Genomic DNA, 17198 nt, shown 5'->3' with positions numbered 1-17198 from the left:
GAGACGAGTCGGAGACGAGTCGGAGACGAGTCGGAGACGAGTGGGAGACGAGTGGGGGAGACGAGTCGGAGACGAGTCGGAGACGAGTCGGAGACGAGTCGGAGACGAGTGGGAGACGAGTGGGGGAGACGAGTCGGAGACGAGTCGGAGACGAGTCGGAGACGAGTCGGAGACGAGTGGGAGACGAGTGGGAGACGAGTCGGAGACTAGTCGGAGACGAGTGGGAGACGAGTCGGAGACGAGTGGGAGACGAGTGGGAGACGAGTGGGAGACGAGTCGGAGACGAGTCGGAGACGAGTGTGAGACGAGTGTGAGACGAGTCGGAGACGAGTGGGAGACGAGTCGGAGACGAGTCGGAGACGAGTGGGAGACGAGTCGGAGACGAGTCGGAGACGAGTGGGAGACGAGTCGGAGACGAGTCGGAGACGAGTCGGAGACGAGTGGGAGACGAGTCGGAGACGAGTCGGAGACGAGTCGGAGACGAGTGGGAGACGAGTCGGAGACGAGTCGGAGACGAGTCGGAGACGAGTGTGAGACGAGTCGGAGACGAGTCGGAGACGAGTCGGAGACGAGTGGGAGACGAGTGGGGGAGACGAGTCGGAGACGAGTCGGAGACGAGTCGGAGACGAGTGGGGGAGACGAGTCGGAGACGAGTGGGAGACGAGTGGGAGACGAGTGGGAGACGAGTCGGAGACGAGTCGGAGACGAGTCGGAGACGAGTGGGAGACGAGTGGGAGACGAGTCGGAGACGAGTGGGAGACGAGTGGGAGACGAGTGTGAGACGAGTCGGAGACGAGTGGGAGACGAGTCGGAGACGAGTGGGAGACGAGTGGGGGAGACGAGTCGGAGACGAGTGGGAGACGAGTCGGAGACGAGTCGGAGACGAGTGGGAGACGAGTGGGAGACGAGTCGGAGACGAGTCGGAGACGAGTGTGAGACGAGTCGGAGACGAGTGGGAGACGAGTCGGAGACGAGTGGGAGACGAGTCGGAGACGAGTGGGAGACGAGTCGGAGACGAGTCGGAGACGAGTGGGAGACGAGTGGGGGAGACGAGTCGGAGACGAGTGGGAGACGAGTGGGAGACGAGTGGGAGACGAGTGGGAGACGAGTCGGAGACGAGTCGGAGACGAGTGGGAGACGAGTCGGAGACGAGTGGGAGACGAGTGGGGGAGACGAGTCGGAGACGAGTCGGAGACGAGTGTGAGACGAGTGTGAGACGAGTCGGAGACGAGTGGGAGACGAGTCGGAGACGAGTCGGAGACGAGTGGGAGACGAGTGGGGGAGACGAGTCGGAGACGAGTGGGAGACGAGTCGGAGACGAGTCGGAGACGAGTGGGAGACGAGTCGGAGACGAGTCGGAGACGAGTCGGAGACGAGTGGGAGACGAGTATGAGACGAGTCGGAGACGAGTCGGAGACGAGTGGGAGACGAGTGGGAGACGAGTGGGAGACGAGTCGGAGACGAGTCGGAGACGAGTGTGAGACGAGTCGGAGACGAGTGGGAGACGAGTCGGAGACGAGTCGGAGACGAGTGGGAGACGAGTGGGGGAGACGAGTCGGAGACGAGTGGGAGACGAGTCGGAGACGAGTCGGAGACGAGTGGGAGACGAGTGGGGGAGACGAGTCGGAGACGAGTGGGAGACGAGTCGGAGACGAGTGGGAGACGAGTGGGAGACGAGTGGGAGACGAGTGGGAGACGAGTCGGAGACGAGTCGGAGACGAGTGGGAGACGAGTCGGAGACGAGTGGGAGACGAGTGGGGGAGACGAGTCGGAGACGAGTGGGAGACGAGTGGGGGAGACGAGTCGGAGACGAGTCGGAGACGAGTGGGAGACGAGTGGGGGAGACGAGTCGGAGACGAGTCAGAGACGAGTCGGAGACGAGTCGGAGACGAGTCGGAGACGAGTGGGAGACGAGTGGGAGACGAGTGGGAGACGAGTGGGGGAGACGAGTCGGAGACGAGTCGGAGACGAGTGGGAGACGAGTCGGAGACGAGTGGGAGACGAGTGGGAGACGAGTGGGAGACGAGTGGGAGACGAGTCGGAGACGAGTCGGAGACGAGTCGGAGACGAGTGGGAGACGAGTCGGAGACGAGTCGGAGACGAGTGGGGGAGACGAGTGGGAGACGAGTGGGAGACGAGTCGGAGACGAGTGGGAGACGAGTGGGAGACGAGTGGGAGACGAGTCGGAGACGAGTCGGAGACGAGTCGGAGACGAGTGTGAGACGAGTGTGAGACGAGTGGGAGACGAGTCGGAGACGAGTCGGAGACGAGTGGGAGACGAGTGGGGGAGACGAGTCGGAGACGAGTGGGAGACGAGTGGGAGACGAGTGGGAGACGAGTGGGAGACGAGTCGGAGACGAGTCGGAGACGAGTGGGAGACGAGTCGGAGACGAGTGGGAGACGAGTGGGGGAGACGAGTCGGAGACGAGTCGGAGACGAGTGTGAGACGAGTGTGAGACGAGTCGGAGACGAGTGGGAGACGAGTCGGAGACGAGTCGGAGACGAGTGGGAGACGAGTGGGGGAGACGAGTCGGAGACGAGTGGGAGACGAGTCGGAGACGAGTCGGAGACGAGTGGGAGACGAGTCGGAGACGAGTCGGAGACGAGTCGGAGACGAGTGGGAGACGAGTATGAGACGAGTCGGAGACGAGTCGGAGACGAGTGGGAGACGAGTGGGAGACGAGTGGGAGACGAGTCGGAGACGAGTCGGAGACGAGTGTGAGACGAGTCGGAGACGAGTGGGAGACGAGTCGGAGACGAGTCGGAGACGAGTGGGAGACGAGTGGGGGAGACGAGTCGGAGACGAGTGGGAGACGAGTCGGAGACGAGTCGGAGACGAGTGGGAGACGAGTGGGGGAGACGAGTCGGAGACGAGTGGGAGACGAGTCGGAGACGAGTGGGAGACGAGTGGGAGACGAGTGGGAGACGAGTGGGAGACGAGTCGGAGACGAGTCGGAGACGAGTGGGAGACGAGTCGGAGACGAGTGGGAGACGAGTGGGGGAGACGAGTCGGAGACGAGTCGGAGACGAGTGGGAGACGAGTGGGGGAGACGAGTCGGAGACGAGTCGGAGACGAGTGGGAGACGAGTGGGGGAGACGAGTCGGAGACGAGTCAGAGACGAGTCGGAGACGAGTCGGAGACGAGTCGGAGACGAGTGGGAGACGAGTGGGAGACGAGTGGGAGACGAGTGGGGGAGACGAGTCGGAGACGAGTCGGAGACGAGTGGGAGACGAGTCGGAGACGAGTGGGAGACGAGTGGGAGACGAGTGGGAGACGAGTGGGAGACGAGTCGGAGACGAGTCGGAGACGAGTCGGAGACGAGTGGGAGACGAGTCGGAGACGAGTCGGAGACGAGTGGGGGAGACGAGTGGGAGACGAGTGGGAGACGAGTCGGAGACGAGTGGGAGACGAGTGGGAGACGAGTGGGAGACGAGTCGGAGACGAGTCGGAGACGAGTCGGAGACGAGTGTGAGACGAGTGTGAGACGAGTGGGAGACGAGTCGGAGACGAGTGGGAGACGAGTGGGAGACGAGTGGGAGACGAGTCGGAGACGAGTGGGAGACGAGTGGGAGACGAGTCGGAGACGAGTCGGAGACGAGTCGGAGACGAGTGGGAGACGAGTGGGAGACGAGTGGGAGACGAGTCGGAGACGAGTGGGAGACGAGTGGGAGACGAGTCGGAGACGAGTCGGAGACGAGTCGGAGACGAGTGGGAGACGAGTGGGAGACGAGTCGGAGACGAGTCGGAGACGAGTGGGAGACGAGTGGGAGACGAGTCGGAGACGAGTCGGAGACGAGTGGGAGACGAGTGGGAGACGAGTCGGAGACGAGTGGGAGACGAGTCGGAGACGAGTGGGAGACGAGTGGGAGACGAGTCGGAGACGAGTCGGAGACGAGTGGGAGACGAGTCAGAGACGAGTCAGAGACGAGTCAGAGACGAGTCGGGGAGACGAGTCGGAGAGACGAGTCGGGGAGACGAGTCGGGGAGACGAGTCGGGGAGACGAGTCGGGGAGACGAGTCGGAGAGACGAGTCGGGGAGACGAGTCTGAGACGAGTGGGAGACGAGTCAGAGAGACGAGTCGGACACGAGTCGGGGAGACGAGTCGGGGAGACGAGTCGGGGGGACGAGTCGGGGGGACGAGTCGGGGGGACGAGTCGGGGAGACGAGTGGGAGACGAGTGGGAGACGAGTCGGAGACGAGTCGGAGGCGAGTGGGAGACGAGTGGGAGGCGAGTCGGAGACGAGTCGGAGACGAGTCGGAGACGAGTGGGAGACGAGTGGGAGACGAGTGGGAGACGAGTGGGAGACGAGTCGGAGACGAGTGGGAGACGAGTCGGAGACGAGTCGGAGACGAGTCGGAGACGAGTGGGAGACGAGTGGGGGAGACGAGTCGGAGACGAGTCGGAGACGAGTCGGAGACGAGTCGGAGACGAGTGTGAGACGAGTGTGAGACGAGTCGGAGACGAGTGGGAGACGAGTCGGAGACGAGTCGGAGACGAGTGGGAGACGAGTGGGGGAGACGAGTCGGAGACGAGTGGGAGACGAGTCGGAGACGAGTCGGAGACGAGTGGGAGACGAGTGGGGGAGACGAGTCGGAGACGAGTCGGAGACGAGTGGGAGACGAGTCGGAGACGAGTGGGAGACGAGTGGGAGACGAGTCGGAGACGAGTGGGAGACGAGTCGGAGACGAGTGGGAGACGAGTGGGAGACGAGTCGGAGACGAGTCGGAGACGAGTCGGAGACGAGTGGGAGACGAGTGGGGGAGACGAGTCGGAGACGAGTCGGAGACGAGTCGGAGACGAGTCGGAGACGAGTGGGAGACGAGTGGGGGAGACGAGTCGGAGACGAGTCGGAGACGAGTCGGAGACGAGTGGGAGACGAGTGGGAGACGAGTCGGAGACGAGTCGGAGACGAGTGGGAGACGAGTCGGAGACGAGTGGGAGACGAGTGGGAGACGAGTGGGAGACGAGTCGGAGACGAGTCGGAGACGAGTGTGAGACGAGTGTGAGACGAGTCGGAGACGAGTGGGAGACGAGTCGGAGACGAGTCGGAGACGAGTGGGAGACGAGTCGGAGACGAGTCGGAGACGAGTGGGAGACGAGTCGGAGACGAGTCGGAGACGAGTCGGAGACGAGTGGGAGACGAGTCGGAGACGAGTCGGAGACGAGTCGGAGACGAGTGGGAGACGAGTCGGAGACGAGTCGGAGACGAGTCGGAGACGAGTGTGAGACGAGTCGGAGACGAGTCGGAGACGAGTCGGAGACGAGTGGGAGACGAGTCGGAGACGAGTCGGAGACGAGTGGGAGACGAGTGGGGGAGACGAGTCGGAGACGAGTCGGAGACGAGTCGGAGACGAGTGGGGGAGACGAGTCGGAGACGAGTGGGAGACGAGTGGGAGACGAGTGGGAGACGAGTCGGAGACGAGTCGGAGACGAGTCGGAGACGAGTGGGAGACGAGTGGGAGACGAGTCGGAGACGAGTGGGAGACGAGTGGGAGACGAGTGTGAGACGAGTCGGAGACGAGTGGGAGACGAGTCGGAGACGAGTGGGAGACGAGTGGGGGAGACGAGTCGGAGACGAGTGGGAGACGAGTCGGAGACGAGTCGGAGACGAGTGGGAGACGAGTGGGAGACGAGTCGGAGACGAGTCGGAGACGAGTGTGAGACGAGTCGGAGACGAGTGGGAGACGAGTCGGAGACGAGTGGGAGACGAGTCGGAGACGAGTGGGAGACGAGTCGGAGACGAGTCGGAGACGAGTGGGAGACGAGTGGGGGAGACGAGTCGGAGACGAGTCGGAGACGAGTCGGAGACGAGTGGGAGACGAGTCGGAGACGAGTGGGAGACGAGTGGGGGAGACGAGTCGGAGACGAGTCGGAGACGAGTGTGAGACGAGTGTGAGACGAGTCGGAGACGAGTGGGAGACGAGTCGGAGACGAGTCGGAGACGAGTGGGAGACGAGTGGGGGAGACGAGTCGGAGACGAGTGGGAGACGAGTCGGAGACGAGTCGGAGACGAGTGGGAGACGAGTCGGAGACGAGTCGGAGACGAGTCGGAGACGAGTGGGAGACGAGTATGAGACGAGTCGGAGACGAGTCGGAGACGAGTGGGAGACGAGTGGGAGACGAGTGGGAGACGAGTCGGAGACGAGTCGGAGACGAGTGTGAGACGAGTCGGAGACGAGTGGGAGACGAGTCGGAGACGAGTGGGAGACGAGTCGGAGACGAGTCGGAGACGAGTGGGAGACGAGTGGGGGAGACGAGTCGGAGACGAGTGGGAGACGAGTCGGAGACGAGTCGGAGACGAGTGGGAGACGAGTGGGGGAGACGAGTCGGAGACGAGTGGGAGACGAGTCGGAGACGAGTGGGAGACGAGTGGGAGACGAGTGGGAGACGAGTGGGAGACGAGTCGGAGACGAGTCGGAGACGAGTGGGAGACGAGTCGGAGACGAGTGGGAGACGAGTGGGGGAGACGAGTCGGAGACGAGTCGGAGACGAGTGGGAGACGAGTGGGGGAGACGAGTCGGAGACGAGTCGGAGACGAGTGGGAGACGAGTGGGGGAGACGAGTCGGAGACGAGTCGGAGACGAGTCGGAGACGAGTCGGAGACGAGTCGGAGACGAGTGGGAGACGAGTGGGAGACGAGTGGGAGACGAGTGGGGGAGACGAGTCGGAGACGAGTCGGAGACGAGTGGGAGACGAGTCGGAGACGAGTGGGAGACGAGTGGGAGACGAGTGGGAGACGAGTGGGAGACGAGTCGGAGACGAGTCGGAGACGAGTCGGAGACGAGTGTGAGACGAGTCGGAGACGAGTGGGAGACGAGTCGGAGACGAGTCGGAGACGAGTGGGGGAGACGAGTGGGAGACGAGTGGGAGACGAGTCGGAGACGAGTGGGAGACGAGTGGGAGACGAGTGGGAGACGAGTCGGAGACGAGTCGGAGACGAGTCGGAGACGAGTCGGAGACGAGTCGGAGACGAGTGTGAGACGAGTGGGAGACGAGTCGGAGACGAGTGGGAGACGAGTGGGAGACGAGTGGGAGACGAGTCGGAGACGAGTGGGAGACGAGTGGGAGACGAGTCGGAGACGAGTCGGAGACGAGTCGGAGACGAGTGGGAGATGAGTGGGAGACGAGTGGGAGACGAGTCGGAGACGAGTGGGAGACGAGTGGGAGACGAGTCGGAGACGAGTCGGAGACGAGTCGGAGACGAGTGGGAGACGAGTGGGAGACGAGTCGGAGACGAGTCGGAGACGAGTGGGAGACGAGTGGGAGACGAGTCGGAGACGAGTCGGAGACGAGTGGGAGACGAGTGGGAGACGAGTCGGAGACGAGTGGGAGACGAGTCGGAGACGAGTGGGAGACGAGTGGGAGACGAGTCGGAGACGAGTCGGAGACGAGTGGGAGACGAGTCAGAGACGAGTCAGAGACGAGTCAGAGACGAGTCGGGGAGACGAGTCGGAGAGACGAGTCGGGGAGACGAGTCGGGGAGACGAGTCGGGGAGACGAGTCGGGGAGACGAGTCGGAGAGACGAGTCGGGGAGACGAGTCTGAGACGAGTGGGAGACGAGTCAGAGAGACGAGTCGGACACGAGTCGGGGAGACGAGTCGGGGAGACGAGTCGGGGGGACGAGTCGGGGGGACGAGTCGGGGGGACGAGTCGGGGAGACGAGTGGGAGACGAGTGGGAGACGAGTCGGAGACGAGTCGGAGGCGAGTGGGAGACGAGTGGGAGGCGAGTCGGAGACGAGTCGGAGACGAGTCGGAGACGAGTGGGAGACGAGTGGGAGACGAGTCGGAGACGAGTGGGAGACGAGTCGGAGACGAGTCGGAGACGAGTCGGAGACGAGTGGGAGACGAGTCGGAGACGAGTGTGAGACGAGTCGGAGACGAGTGGGAGACGAGTGGGAGACGAGTCGGAGAGACGAGTCGGAGACGAGTCGGGGAGACGAGTCGGGGAGACGAGTCGCTGAGACGAGTCGGGGGGACGAGTCGGGGAGACAAGTCGGAGACGAGTGGGAGACGAGTCAGAGAGACGAGTCGGAGACGAGTCAGAGACGAGTCGGGGAGACGAGTCGGGGAGACGAGTCGGGGAGACGAGTCGCTGAGACGAGTCGGGGGGACGAGTCGGAGAGACGAGTCGGGGGAGACGAGTCGGGGAGACGAGTCGGGGAGACGAGTCGGGGACGAGTCGGAGAGATGAGTCGGGGAGACGAGTCGGGGACGAGTAGGGGAGACGAGTCGGAGAGACGAGTCGGGGAGACGAGTCGGAGAGACGAGTCGGGGAGACGAGTCGGGGACGAGTCGGAGAGACGAGTCGGGGAGACGAGTGGGAGACGAGTGGGAGACGAGTCGGAGACGAGTCGGAGGCGAGTGGGAGACGAGTGGGAGGCGAGTCGGAGACGAGTCGGAGACGAGTCGGAGACGAGTGGGAGACGAGTGGGAGACGAGTCGGAGACGAGTGGGAGACGAGTCGGAGACGAGTCGGAGACGAGTCGGAGACGAGTCGGAGACGAGTGGGAGACGAGTCGGAGACGAGTGTGAGACGAGTCGGAGACGAGTGGGAGACGAGTGGGAGACGAGTCGGAGAGACGAGTCGGAGACGAGTCGGGGAGACGAGTCGGGGAGACGAGTCGCTGAGACGAGTCGGGGGGACGAGTCGGGGAGACAAGTCGGAGACGAGTGGGAGACGAGTCAGAGAGACGAGTCGGAGACGAGTCAGAGACGAGTCGGGGAGACGAGTCGGGGAGACGAGTCGGGGAGACGAGTCGCTGAGACGAGTCGGGGGGACGAGTCGGAGAGACGAGTCGGGGGAGACGAGTCGGGGAGACGAGTCGGGGAGACGAGTCGGGGACGAGTCGGAGAGATGAGTCGGGGAGACGAGTCGGGGACGAGTAGGGGAGACGAGTCGGAGAGACGAGTCGGGGAGACGAGTCGGAGAGACGAGTCGGGGAGACGAGTCGGGGACGAGTCGGAGAGACGAGTCGGGGAGACGAGTGGGAGACGAGTTGGAGAGACGAGTCGGAGATGAAGGAATTAAATTTTCCGTAAAACTGACCGAGCACGCCCATGGCCAGGCCGCCCAGAGCGATGCCAATGGCGTGTCCTCTTTCCTCATCGTCTGTGTAAACGCTCGCCAGCATCCCCATCCCTGAAACGCTCAAGAAACATGAACGTGAACCACGTCTGAGCGACACCTGAGCGAATCCTGAGCAAATCCTGAGCGACACCTGAGCGGATCCTGAGCGAGGCCTGAGCGACACCTGAGCGGATCCTGAGCGAGGCCTGAGCGACACCTGAGCGGATCCTGAGCGACACCTGAGCGAATCCTGAGCAAGGCCTGAGCGACACCTGAGCGGATCCTGAGCGAGGCCTGAGCGACACCTGAGCGAATCCTGAGCGACACCTGAGCGAATCCTGAGCGAGGCCTGAGCGAGGCCTGAGCGGATCCTGAGCGAGGCCTGAGCGAGGCCTGAGCGACACCTGAGCGAATCCTGAGCGAGGCCTGAGCGAGGCCTGCGCAAATCCTGAGCGAGGCCTGAGCGACACCTGAGTGACACCTGAGCAAATCCTGAGCGAGGCCTGAGCGACACCTGAGCAAATCCTGAGCGACACCTGAGCGAATCCTGAGCGAGGCCTGAGCGACACCTGAGAGAATCCTGAGCAAGGCCTGAGCGACACCTGAGCGACACCTGAGCGAATCCTGAGCGAGGCCTGAGCGACACCTGAGCGACACCTGAGCAAATCCTGAGCAAGGCCTGAGCGACACCTGAGCAAATCCTGAGCGAATCCTGAGCGACACCTGAGCGACACCTGAGCGAGGCCTGAGCGACACCTGAGCGAATCCTGAGCGAGGCCTGAGCGACACCTGAGCGAATCCTGAGCGACACCTGAGCGAATCCTGAGCGAGGCCTGAGCGACACCTGAGCGAATCCTGAGCGAGGCCTGAGCGAGGCCTGAGCGACACCTGAGCAAATCCTGAGCGAGGCCTGAGCAAATCATGAGCGACACCTGAGCGAATCCTGAGCGAGGCCTGAGCGACACCTGAGCAAATCCTGAGCGAGGCCTGAGCGACACCTGAGCGATATCTGAACGAATCCTGAGCGACACCTGAGCGAATCCTGAGCGAGGCCTGAGCGACACCTGAGCGACACCTGAGCAAATCCTGAGCAAGGCCTGAGCGACACCTGAGCAAATCCTGAGCGACACCTGAGCAAATCCTGAGCAAGGCCTGAGCGACACCTGAGCAAATCCTGAGCGAATCCTGAGCGACACCTGAGCGAGGCCTGAGCGACACCTGAGCGACACCTGAGCGAGGCCTGAGCGACACCTGAGCGGATCCTGAGCGACACCTGAGCGACACCTGAGCGAGGCCTGAGCGACACCTGAGCGATATCTGAACGAATCCTGAGCGACACCTGAGCGAATCCTGAGCGAGGCCTGAGCGACACCTGAGCGACACCTGAGCAAATCCTGAGCAAGGCCTGAGCGACACCTGAGCAAATCCTGAGCAAGGCCTGAGCGACACCTGAGCAAATCCTAAGCGAATCCTGAGCGACACCTGAGCGACACCTGAGCGAGGCCTGAGCGACACCTGAGCGAGGCCTGAGCGACACCTGAGCGACACCTGAGCGAGGCCTGAGCGACACCTGAGCGACACCTGAGCGAGGCCTGAGCGACACCTGAGCGACACCTGAGCGAGGCCTGAGCGACACCTGAGCGACACCTGAGCGAGGCCTGAGCGACACCTGAGCGAGGCCTGAGCGACACCTGAGCGACACCTGAGCGAGGCCTGAGCGACACCTGAGCGAGGCCTGAGCGACACCTGAGCGACACCTGAGCGAGGCCTGAGCGACACCTGAGCGAGGCCTGAGCGACACCTGAGCGAGGCCTGAGCGACACCTGAGCGACACCTGAGCGAGGCCTGAGCGACACCTGAGCGAGGCCTGAGCGACACCTGAGCGACACCTGAGCGAGGCCTGAGCGACACCTGAGCGAGGCCTGAGCGACACCTGAGCGACACCTGAGCGACACCTGAGCGAGGCCTGAGCGACACCTGAGCGAGGCCTGAGCGACACCTGAGCGACACCTGAGCGAGGCCTGAGCGACACCTGAGCGAGGCCTGAGCGACACCTGAGCGAGGCCTGAGCGACACCTGAGCGACACCTGAGCGAGGCCTGAGCGACACCTGAGCGAGGCCTGAGCGACACCTGAGCGACACCTGAGCGAGGCCTGAGCGACACCTGAGCGAGGCCTGAGCGACACCTGAGCGAGGCCTGAGCGACACCTGAGCGACACCTGAGCGAGGCCTGAGCGAGGCCTGAGCGAGGCCTGAGCGAGGCCTGAGCGAGGCCTGAGCGACACCTGAGCGAGGTGTTACCTGCGACCGAAGAGCAGGAGGAGCCGACTCCCTGCAGAGATCGAGCCAGAAACAGCAGAGCGTAACTGGAGGAAAAGGCGAACACTGCAGAGAAAAGAGGACGTTCAGGAGAAAAAAGGACAAACTGGACTAAATGTGAGCGAGAGACACCGACTGATGGTCGACAGGAACATGATGCAGAAGCCGGCAAAGATGGGGATCTGGTACCCGATCCTGCAAGACACGACACAAATGAGGACTAAACCAGGACTAAACCAGAGCTAAACCAGGGCTAAACCAGGACTAAACCAGGGCTAAACCAGGACTAAACCAGGACTAAACCAGGACTAAGCCAGGACTAAACCAGGGCTAAACCAGGGCTAAACCAGGTCTAAACCAGGACTAAACCAGGACTAAACCAGGGCTAAACCAGGACTAAACCAGAGCTAAACCAGGACTAAACCAGGACTAAACCAGGACTAAACCAGGACTAAACCAGGACTAAGCCAGGACTAAACCAGGGCTAAACCAGGACTAAACCAGGACTAAACCAGGACTAAGCCAGGACTAAACCAGGGCTAAACCAGGACTAAACCAGGACTAAACCAGGACTAAACCAGGGCTAAACCAGGACTAAACCAGGGCTAAACCAGGACTAAACCAGGACTAAACCAGGACTAAACCAGGACTAAACCAGGACTAAGCCAGGACTAAGCCAGGACTAAACCAGGGCTAAACCAGGACTAAACCAGGGCTAAACCAGGACTAAACCAGGACTAAACCAGGACTAAACCAGGACTAAACCAGGACTAAGCCAGGACTAAACCAGGGCTAAACCAGGACTAAACCAGGACTAAACCAGGACTAAGCCAGGACTAAACCAGGGCTAAACCAGGACTAAACCAGGACTAAACCAGGACTAAACCAGGGCTAAACCAGGACTAAACCAGGGCTAAACCAGGACTAAACCAGGACTAAACCAGGACTAAACCAGGACTAAGCCAGGACTAAGCCAGGACTAAACCAGGGCTAAACCAGGACTAAACCAGGGCTAAACCAGGACTAAACCAGGACTAAACCAGGACTAAACCAGGACTAAACCAGGACTAAGCCAGGGCTAAACCAGGGCTAAACCAGGACTAAACCAGGACTAAACCAGGACTAAACCAGGACTAAACCAGGTCTAAACTAGGACTAAACTAGGACTAAACTAGGACTAAACTAGGACTAAACCAGGACTAAACCAGGACTAAACCAGGACTAAACCAGGGCTAAACCAGGACTAAACCAGGACTAAACCAGGACTAAAGCAGGGCTAAACCAGAACTAAACCAGGGCTAAACTAGGACTAAAGCAGGACTAAACCAGGTCCAAACAGGACCATGGATGGTCTGGTCTTGGCGCCTGCTTCAGGCCCAGATGTTCATAACGTGATAAAGTCAGACTCATGTTCTTCGTCCTCTTGACCGCTCTTGACAGACGACGTTTAAAGCTGGATTGATGTTTTCTGATTAATCAGGTTTAAAACACAAACGCGCACTTCCTGGTTCTGTTTTATGCATCAAATCACACCATCGCAACGAGCCACATTTACATAACGCCTGGGCACGTCCTCCTGTGTGTCGGATGCCCTCCCGTCCACATGAGTCCACATTCAGACCTGCTTCTCCTCTTTATTCCCCGTTTGAGTGAATGTTGTGTCTTTGTGTGTGAGTCACGACGACAAGGACGAGTCAAGGCAAATGAAGCGTTCAGCCCGAAGAGCCAGAGCCACTTACGGCACCACAATTCTGACGTGTGTGAGGGGCGTGGCTAAAGCTAGTGTGTGTGAGGGGCGTGGCTAAAGCTAGTGTGTGTGAGGGGCGTGGCTAAAGCTAGTGTGTGTGAGGGGCGTGGCTAAAGCTAGTGTGTGTGAGGGGCGTGGCCCCCTGGCCCCGTGGCCCCGCCCTCACCTGTTGGTCAGAGGGCCAATGAAAGGGTTGGTGATGAGCTGGACCGTGGCTTTGGAGGCGAAGAGCAGTCCCACTTTGACGTTCTCGTTGACCAGACTGGAGCGGGACAGGGGACAGTCCGAGGCGTTTCCCTGGACGGGGCCTGGGTCAGGACTCGGACTGGGGCCCGTGGAGAGCGAGGAGTTGGACGAGGACGACTTGACACTGTTGTCGTACAGAGACACGATGTTCTGGAAGGATCCGGAGGAGCTGATGTTCTGAGCAGGTTCAGGTTTGTCCAACTGATACAAGTAGTTTGGGATTATGGGAACTGTAACGAGAACCAGAACCAGAACCATAATCAGAACCATAATCAGAACCATAATCAGAACCAGAACCAGAACCATAATCAGAACCATAATCAGAACCATAATCAGAACCATAATCAGAACCATAATCAGAACCAGAACCAGAACCATGATCAGAACCATAATCAGAACCATAATCAGAACCATGATCAGAACCAGAACCAGAAAAGGTTTATTCTCATTGTCAATGAACAGATTTCACAAACAGAGGAACTTGTCCTGATTCAACATGAAACAAATGAACAAAGATAAAACAAATAGAAACAATTTAAATCTAATAAAGGATGAAAATAAAAAGGCTTAATATTCAAAAAATGAACAGTTCAGTTACAGATGAAGAGCAGAAAGTGACAGTGATTAAGAAGTGTTCATGAGTCATGAGGGGAGTGGCCTCCTCCTGAGGGGAGTGGCCTCCTCCTGAGGGGAGTGGCCTCCTCCTGAGGGGAGTGGCCTCCTCCTGAGGGGAGTGGCCTCCTCCTGAGGGGAGTGGCCTCCTGCAGCTGATCATCTTCTCATTAGAGGGCGCTGTAGTCTCTGTTTTTCCCTGTCTGTGGCTCCAGCCTACCGTACGGTGATGGAGGAGGTGATGGAGGAGGTGATGGAGGAGGTGATAGAGGAGGTGGTGGAGGAGGTGATGGAGGAGGTGATGGAGGAGGTGATGGAGGAGGTGATAGAGGAGGTGGTGGAGGAGGTGATGGAGGAGGTGATGGAGGAAGTGAGGGAGGAGGTGATAGAGGAGGTGATGTAGGAGGTGATGGAGGAGGTGATGGAGGAGGTGATAGAGGAGGTGGTGGAGGAGGTGGTGGAGGAGGTGATGGAGGAGGTGATAGAGGAGGTGGTGGAGGAGGTGGTGGAGGAGGAGGTGATGGAGGAAGTGAGGGAGGAGGTGATGGAGGAGGTGATAGAGGAGGTGGTGGAGGAGGAGGTGAGGGAGGAGGTGATGGAGGAGGTGGTGGAGGAGGTGGTGGAGGAGGTGGTGGAGGAGGAGGTGAGGGAGGAGGTGATGGAGGAGGTGGTGGAGGAGGTGGTGGAGGAGGTGGTGGAGGAGGAGGTGAGGGAGGAGGTGATGGAGGAGGTGGTGGAGGAGGAGGTGAGGGAGGAGGTGATGGAGGAGGTGATGGTCGTGTAGAACTGCTCCATCATCATCTTGTCTTTCTTCAGCTGCTGCAGGAAGAACATCCTCTGCTGGAGCTGATGGAGGCTCCTCCCACTTGAGGTCCTGGTGATGGAGGCTCCTCCCACTTGAGGTCCTGGTGATGGAGGCTCCTCCCACTTGAGGTCCTGGTGATGGAGGCTCCTCCCACTTGAGGTCCTGGTGATGGTGGCTCCTCCCACTTGAGGTCCTGGTCGTGGTGGCTCCTCCCACTTGAGGTCCTGGTGGTGGAGGCTCCTCCCACTTGAGGTCCTGGTGGTGGTGGCTCCTCCCACTTGAGGTCCTGGTAGTGGTGGCTCCTCCCACTTGAGGTCCTGGTGATGGAGGCTCCTCCCACTTGAGGTCCTGGTGGTGGTGGCTCCTCCCACTTGAGGTCCTGGTGATGGAGGCTCCTCCCACTTGAGGTCCTGGTGATGGAGGCTCCTCCCACTTGAGGTCCTGGTGATGGAGGCTCCTCCCACTTGAGGTCCTGGTGGTGGTGGCTCCTCCCACTTGAGGTCCTGGTGATGGAGGCTCCTCCCACTTGAGGTCCTGGTGATAGAGGCTCCTCCCACTTGAAGTCCTGGTGATGGTGGCTCCTCCCACTTGAGGTCCTGGTGGTGGTGGCTCCTCCCACTGGAGGTCCTGGTGATGGTGGCTCCTCCCACTTGAGGTCCTGGTGGTGGTGGCTCCTCCCACTTGAGGTCCTGGTGATGGAGGCTCCTCCCACTTCTCTCACTTGAGGTCCTGGTGATGGAGGCTCCTCCCACTTCTCTCACTTGAGGTCCTGGTGATGGAGGCTCCTCCCACTTGAGGTCCTGGTGGTGGTGGCTCCTCCCACTTGAGGTCCTGGTGATGGTGGCTCCTCCCACTTGAGGTCCTGGTGATGGAGGCTCCTCCCACTTGAGGTCCTGGTGATGGAGGCTCCTCCCACTTGAGGTCCTGGTGATGGAGGCTCCTCCCACTTGAGGTCCTGGTGATGGTGGCTCCTCCCACTTGAGGTCCTGGTGGTGGTGGCTCCTCCCACTTGAGGTCCTGGTGGTGGAGGCTCCTCCCACTTGAGGTCCTGGTGGTGGTGGCTCCTCCCACTTGAGGTCCTGGTGGTGGTGGCTCCTCCCACTTGAGGTCCTGGTGATGGAGGCTCCTCCCACTTGAGGTCCTGGTGATGGAGGCTCCTCCCACTTGAGGTCCTGGTGATGGTGGCTCCTCCCACTTGAGGTCCTGGTGGTGGTGGCTCCTCCCACTTGAGGTCCTGGTGGTGGTGGCTCCTCCCACTTGAGGTCCTGGTGGTGGTGGCTCCTCCCACTTCTCTCACTTGAGGTCCTGGTGGTGGTGGCTCCTCCCACTTGAGGTCCTGGTGATGGAGGCTCCTCTCACTTGAGGTCCTGGTGATGGAGGCTCCTCCCACTTGAGGTCCTGGTGGTGGTGGCTCCTCCCACTTGAGGTCCTGGTGATGGAGGCTCCTCTCACTTGAGGTCCTGGTGATGGAGGCTCCTCCCACTTGAGGTCCTGGTGATGGAGGCTCCTCCCACTTGAGGTCCTGGTGGTGGTGGCTCCTCCCACTTGAGGTCCTGGTGGTGGTGGCTCCTCCCACTTGAGGTCCTGGTGATGGAGGCTCCTCTCACTTGAGGTCCTGGTGATGGAGGCTCCTCCCACTTCTCTCACTTGAGGTCCTGGTGATGGAGGCTCCTCTCACTTGAGGTCCTGGTGATGGAGGCTCCTCCCACTTGAGGTCCTGGTGATGGTGGGGGGGGCTCTGGGTTGTTACAGCTCCTCATCCCTGTCCCATATGAGCCCGATGAGGATGAGGGTGGTGTCGTCATGGCGATGAGGATGAGGGTGGTGTCGCAAGAAGCAGGAAGCAGAAAGCAGAACGACACAGGAGTCTTAGGCGTCAGGGCAGAGGAACCAGGAACCAAACAAAACAATCAATGGCACTTTGAATAGAAGTTGGGTCAGAATAATCCTAAACACGTTATTGAGACGTTCTTCATAAAGGGTGTGAGCAGGAGCTTCAGATTGAAACTCACCCACGACGGTCATGAGCATGTTGTCCAGCAGCAGAGCCACGAACACGATGAACAGGATCAGCTTCCTGGACCGGTGCTCCTCACGAAGCCACTGTCGCAGCCAGCAGAGAGACTCCAGCGCCATCGCCACGGAAACGCTGCAGAGACGTGCCCAAGGTGTGAGGGAGGAGCAGGAGTCTGAGGGAGGAGCACAGGTGTGAGGGAAAACACAAATGTGAGGAAGGAGCACGAGTCTGAGGGAGGAGCACGAATGTGAGGAAGGAGCACGAGTCTGAGGGAGGAGCACGAATGTGAGGAAGGAGCACGAGTCTGAGGGAGGAGCACGAATGTGAGGAAGGAGCACGAGTCTGAGGGAGGAGCACGAATGTGAGGAAGGAGCACGAGT

The 17198-nt window shown here is 60.6% G+C and overlaps 1 protein-coding gene across 1 annotated transcript in view; it reads right to left on the bottom strand.

Moving 5' to 3' along the window:
• slc18a2 (solute carrier family 18 member 2) overlaps positions 1-16975 on the bottom strand; it is an 81565-nt gene extending 64590 nt beyond the window's left edge. The window contains exons 1-5 of the mRNA XM_072432250.1: positions 16814-16975; positions 13305-13614; positions 11528-11586; positions 11374-11457; positions 9052-9144 (exon numbers count right to left, since the gene is read on the bottom strand). Of these exons, the coding sequence (XP_072288351.1) occupies positions 9052-9144; positions 11374-11457; positions 11528-11586; positions 13305-13614; positions 16814-16937 (670 nt within the window). The 5' untranslated portion in view covers positions 16938-16975. The remainder of the gene's footprint in view (positions 1-9051; positions 9145-11373; positions 11458-11527; positions 11587-13304; positions 13615-16813) is intronic.
• Between the last annotated feature and the right edge of the window lie 223 nt (positions 16976-17198).

The sequence above is a fragment of the Eucyclogobius newberryi genome, unplaced genomic scaffold (assembly GCF_026437365.1).
Source record: "Eucyclogobius newberryi isolate DKJ021-1_F unplaced genomic scaffold, fEucNew1.0.hap1 SCAF_107, whole genome shotgun sequence".
NCBI classification, from domain to species: domain Eukaryota; kingdom Metazoa; phylum Chordata; class Actinopteri; order Gobiiformes; family Gobiidae; genus Eucyclogobius; species Eucyclogobius newberryi.
This window is presented reverse-complemented; position numbering and strand designations above follow the sequence as displayed.